The 5,907-nt window shown below is 42.5% G+C and overlaps 1 protein-coding gene and 1 long non-coding RNA gene across 4 annotated transcripts in view; one reads left to right on the forward strand and one right to left on the reverse strand.

The window, feature by feature from the left end:
- The window catches only part of LOC310719689, a 154,481-nt gene that overhangs the window by 99,666 nt on the left and 48,908 nt on the right, over nt 1-5,907 (forward strand). The gene's annotated exons all lie outside the window — the stretch shown is intronic.
- The window catches only part of sh3kbp1 (SH3-domain kinase binding protein 1), a 40,419-nt gene that overhangs the window by 8,945 nt on the left and 25,567 nt on the right, over nt 1-5,907 (reverse strand). For all 3 annotated transcript variants that reach the window (XM_083529629.1, XM_083529628.1, XM_083529627.1), the window contains exons 4-6: nt 5,340-5,446; nt 5,043-5,175; nt 4,346-4,539 (exon numbers count right to left, since the gene is read on the reverse strand). In XM_083529629.1, coding sequence (XP_083385755.1) covers nt 4,346-4,539; nt 5,043-5,175; nt 5,340-5,446 — 434 coding nt within the window. The remainder of the gene's footprint in view (nt 1-4,345; nt 4,540-5,042; nt 5,176-5,339; nt 5,447-5,907) is intronic.

Here is a 5,907-nt window from a genome sequence, read left to right on the forward strand (position 1 = left end):
TGTATTTTCCAGACACAGGGGTCCCCAAACTACACCCCCCAGGCTGAATACGACCCTCTGGACAATATTAGACATATTAGACATATAGAGACATATTTTGTTAAATATCTTTTATTCGTATCATAACAGTATTTGATAATAAAAATTGGATTTTAAACAAAAATTTCTCTTAGTTATTGATCGAGCTCCGATCCGCTGTCATTACGAGAGCGCCCTCTAGAGGCGAATCACTGGCATCAACAGCTGTGTGTTTTTACACGAGACTGAAAACGTTAAGAAATCAATGAATATCAAAAAGCCATTATGACAGTAATAATGCTGTTTTAATAGGTGATGTATCTGTTATAAAGAGACGCTCATTTGTCTTTGCGGTGCAACACAAAATAATAAACTAATCCAGCATTAGGAGGCAAAATATCTGCATATAAAATCATAATAAAATCTCCACAGAAATTCTGGTATTTACAAAAATAAACATTTCCATATGCAAATTAGGCATGCCCCCTGGTCTGGGATATGAGAGTGGGTATACTTTTGATTTGCTTATTCATGCATATTACATTCAATTTCAAATTTACATTTATGGCATTTTGGCAGACGCCCAAATTAATAACTTCATAACTTCTCAAATGAGGCTAAAGGAGTAAAGAAATCCAGAAGACACAGTCCACAGTGTGGCCTCTTCATCCAGGTTTGCTCCGAAGTCAAACACACGCAGACACACACACACACACACACACACACACACACACACACACACACACACACACACACACACACTTTCCCATTCATTTCTTTAACCACTAAAAATACATAAAGCAGCGTGTGTGTGTGTGTGGGGGGGGGGGGGGGGTTGTTCACAAACATGGATGGGGAACCCTTCCAATCCCACACTCCTCTTAAAGCATACTATTTAACACACACACACACACGCCGCACGAACGCACACACGCACACACACACACATACACACAGACCATGTGTACGGAAAGCCTCCTTCTTCACACCTTCACTCCACCCCTGTGTATATCGGTGCTGCGGCTCTGCTGGAGACGTGAGCCCTGCTCTAACGAGAGTCATGTGATTTCTGAGAACTAACACTTTGTTGATGATTCATAAACATCAGGCCAACATCTGGATCCTGAGCAGCCCTAAGGGAACTTGCAGAGCCTCCGTTCCCCTGCTGTGACCACATGACTTCCTGTCAATGCCAACCACCTCCCTGAGACATCTCGACTTTCGTCCTAATCACGACCTCCGCAAATCACACCACTTTCACACACTCCTCACACACTCCTTACACACTCCTCACACACTCCTTTCACATCTCTGCCACAAACTAAAACACCTTACCAAAGAAAAGAAAATAGTAAAAAGAGAAATAAAAAGCAGCGATGGTTTACCTCCTGCTCTCCGCTCTTTAAAATCCTCACTAACGCTCCGATTACAACTGTGTGTATGTGTGTGTGTGTGTGCGCGTGTGTGTGTGTGTGCATGCGTGTGTGTGTGCACTCATGCACAAGTAGGAATGCTTTTGCATACTGTGATGTTTCAGTGCTGCTGTAGTTCACACCCCTCAGTGACACCAAACACTCGCGACACTACTTCTGCTTTAGCACTGAGGAAGAGAAGGAGCGAGAGAGAGGGGGAGGAGCAAGCGAGAGAGAGAGAGAAAGAGAGAGAGAGAGAGAGGGTGCACTATGCATACGTTTTTGCCCCTTTTTGCCCCTTGACACTGTATTATAGTAAGAAAATGAAAATGATTTAATTGGGATTTGTTGTGAACCTACACAAAGAAACCCATAGTGAAGTGTGTGTGTGTGTGTGTGTGTGTGCAGGGATCCCTGTAGTTTGCATATTAATTATTACCCCTGACAGTTCTGGTTCCGTTTCTATTAAGAAGTAAATAGGTGATTGACCTGAGGGAAGACGTCTCCTGTCTCAATGTTGATATAAATTCTCTTCAAACTGCTCACAGAAGAACGACAGCCGAATGATGTATGGAAGAGTAGTGAGAAGAAAAAATGTAGCTTGGAGAACAATAGTGATTCAGATAATCTGATTGGATCAAAATATAACTTTTCGGCTTTGCGACAAAGTGTTTGGAATCTGAACATCCACCCACGGTGAAGCATGGTGGTGGTAGCATGTTTTGGTGAGAACACATTTTTTCAACAGAGGAAACTGACGTCAATCTGATTCAACAAAAAGAAGAAGAACAACAACAACAACAAGTTCTCCATTTATTATAACAGAAAAATACAGCAATCAGCAAGAACAATAGCCAAAATGATCCAGATGTGGAAAGCAGACAGGGATGTACAGCTGGAATCTGAGCTCTGGGACAAAAAAACATCTTTTATTTCTTACTCTGGTCATTACAATTGGCTGGGAGGAGTTCAGGTGTGAATAGTGGATTGTGATTGGCTGGAAGGAGTTCAGGTGTGAATAGTGGATTGTGATTGGCTGGAAGGAGTTCAGGTGTGAATAGTGGATTGTGATTGGCTGGAAGGAGTTCAGGTGTGAATAGTGGATTGTGATTGGCTGGGAGGAGTTCAGGTGTGAATAGTGGATTGTGATTGGCTGAAAGGAGTTTAGGGGTGAATAGTGGATTGTGATTAGCTAGAAGGAGTTCAGGTGTGAATAGTGGATTGTGGTTGGCTGGGAGGAGTTCAGGTGAGAATAGTGGATTGTGATTGGCTGGGAGGAGTTCAGGTGTGAGTTCAGTGTGTTGAACATGCAGGTAGTTTGTGTTTGTCAGTTGAATCTAAATGAATGTGCTGCTTATAAACACCTGTTACCATAGTAACATACAGTTCCAGATCCATCCAGCGTGAGACGGTGATTGTACACGTTTCCTAATGACCTCACTGATCTCCATTAAGGAGTTTTGCATGTGGAGGAACTTCTGTGGTGAAGACGAGGATTTTCATAAACAGCTCAAGGCACAAGATAAAATTTGACGAACTGGAGAAGGAAACGTTAAAATGAGAAACAGCAGCAGGAGTTTCTCCAACATCTTCATCATTATTAGAGACACGAGCCGCTATTTACTGCCACCTCGAGCACCTGGTAAAATCCTGTAACGATCACTTATCTCTAAATCAGTATAACCCTAATAATCTCAGTGATACGCACAGATCTGGAGATAAAGCAAGATGTGGACATTATTAGGGCGTGTCAGAGTGTGGATGGTTATGTAAAGCAGGTTAAACATGTGGCTGGATTAGGTTGTGGTTTGTTCAGGCTGATGTTCTTAGAAATCATATTTGAACATTTGCATATTTGTTTGGTTCGTATAAACGGTAAAGCGCCGCAGCAGAGATTAAAACTCGCCATTTCTGTGTACATTCCAATGCAAAGGCCAGCAAAAGACAAAAAGACCCCAAAAACCTCAACGACTTCCTGCTTCCTAAAACTGGAACAATGTAAAGGATGAGGAGAGACAGAGGAGGACAGAGGAGGAGTTCCAGCATCCTTCCTAAGACTAACTTACTAAAGCTTCCATTATTATAACTTTATATTTCTTGAATTTGAATGTCATGTTCACGCTAATGGATAAACAGCACATACTCACATAAACACAATAAACTACTGCGTATTACTTATTAATTAGTAGTTAAATGTTTCTGGAGTTTAAGGTGAAGAAAATCTGCTTTGGTTCCCGAATTCGACCGACATTTAAACATTTATCAGAAAAATGAACACAATAAAGTATCCATTACACGACTTGTTTTTCAAACATAAAATAAAAAGAAATAAAATATCATTGACGCACATGCATGAGGACTTTCACAGTCACAGACAGCTGCGGTTCGCTTTCATCATTTCAAAGATTTTACTTGCAAATAGACAGGAAGCACGAGTCCTGGCTCACACTGATGACATCATAATACTGAGACACAAGCATGCGCCAGGTGTTAGTGCTGAAGCTTACAGAACCTCACACACAAATCCGACCCTACTGAATTTATAAAGAATAAATCAAATCAAATCAAATATATGTAAATGTAGTGATTACTTACTTTTTTGCAACATTATTCATACAGCTCAAAAGTTATAAAAATGACATAAAAACACAGGACATATAGACATAACCCTCACTCTGAGCTGCTCTCATTTCCATATAAGAACCTAAAGACACACCCATATTCCATATATGGTCACAAGGACACGCCCACTCAGAGCTGCATCTATTCCAAACGTGGACTCAAATACATGCCCATATTCCCAGAAATGGACACGTGCCTTAATGTTTAGGGCTTGGTGCTGATTTTTAACCACACACACAAACACACACCACACACACACACACACACACACACACACACAAAAAAACTCTGACCTTCTCCACTTCACTCTCCAGTTCCATAGATCGTGGGCGGAGTTTAATGGGTTGGTCTTTGAAGATGTCGCCGAATCCGAAGCCACGAATCTTTTTGGGTTGAATCTCGCTGCTGGATGCGATGCTGCCTGCGTCTGAACGTACACTGCTGCTGTCTCCTCCGTCGCTCTCCGAGCCTGTGCTGTCCTTCACACCTGCACACACACACACACACACACACACACACAGACACACGTTATACACACATTACATCAATGCACACACTGAGTGACATGAGACAGGAAGTAGGATTTAGGCTGCGCTCTAAAAGGGCCCTCTGTCTGTGTGTGTGTGTGTGTGTGTGTGTGTGTGTGTGTGTGTATGTGCCTCTACAATGCCTCTGTTCAGTTTTGTGGGAACTGATAGGTAACGCCTAAATGAGGCTCTGTGATTGGCTGATGGAGAGGGGTGTGGTCGAGACCTCACTGAGCTCCTCATTTAGTAGTGTTAATTATGAACTGAACCACCGTGTGTTGTGCTGCTTTACTGACGTAATCAACAACAAATAGTGGAATGAAGCCGAATTACTGAAGAAGAAAACTGGTTATCTGCTGGAGATGATGATTTTCCCATAACAGCACATTCGCTTAGTGTTTACTTCCTTATCAATATTTTTTTAACCAAATCACTTCCTTTTTATCCATTTTATTTTACTCACTGGTCCGTGTGCTGCGTGTCTCCTCGGGCGGGGTTGCCAGATCCTCCGTGTCGGCTGACACCACTTTAGTGAAGTTAGAGGGGAACATCCCAGTCTTGCCGTTGAGACATCCTTCCCACCACCCCTCCTCCACCTACACATCAGCACAACAATCAGGAAATCTCTCTCCAATTAACACACACACACACACACACACACACACACACACACACACACACACACACACACACACACACACACACACACACACCTTGAATAACAGACACATATTCACAACAATGATGAAAAGTTCTTCACCTCTCCCAGAACCTCGATGATGTCTCCGATCTTGAGCTCCAGCTCGTCTTCATTCTGTGGCATGTAGCTAAAGGCGGCTTTGCATCGTCTGTTCCGTATGGACTCGCCTGTTACCACACACACACACACACACACACACACACACACACACACACACACACACACACACACACACACACAATATCCACAGGTTTTAGATACTAACTGTATACAAAAATACACTACTTTTGCTTTGTTAGGCTAATTTACATAAAAACGCCTCAAAAATATCCATATATGGTAATGAGATTGTTTTTCACCGCTTCTGTATGGTTATAATTTACAACCCCAGAACTATTGATACCCAGTCTAGGTCTCTATCTGTTTTCTTTCACATGATGGGTTTTTATCTCTCTCTCTCTCTCTCTCTCTCTCTCCTCCTCTCTCTCTCTCTCCCTCTCTCTCTCTCTCTCTCCCTCTCTCTCTCTCTCTCCCTCTCTCTCTCTCTCTCTCTCTCTCTCTCCCTCTCTCTCTCTATCTCTCTCTCTCTCCCCCTCTCTCTCTCTCTCTCTTTCTCTCTCTCTCTCTC

The sequence above is a fragment of the Silurus aristotelis genome (genome assembly GCF_946808225.1).
Source record: "Silurus aristotelis genome assembly, chromosome: 25".
Classification (NCBI taxonomy): domain Eukaryota; kingdom Metazoa; phylum Chordata; class Actinopteri; order Siluriformes; family Siluridae; genus Silurus; species Silurus aristotelis.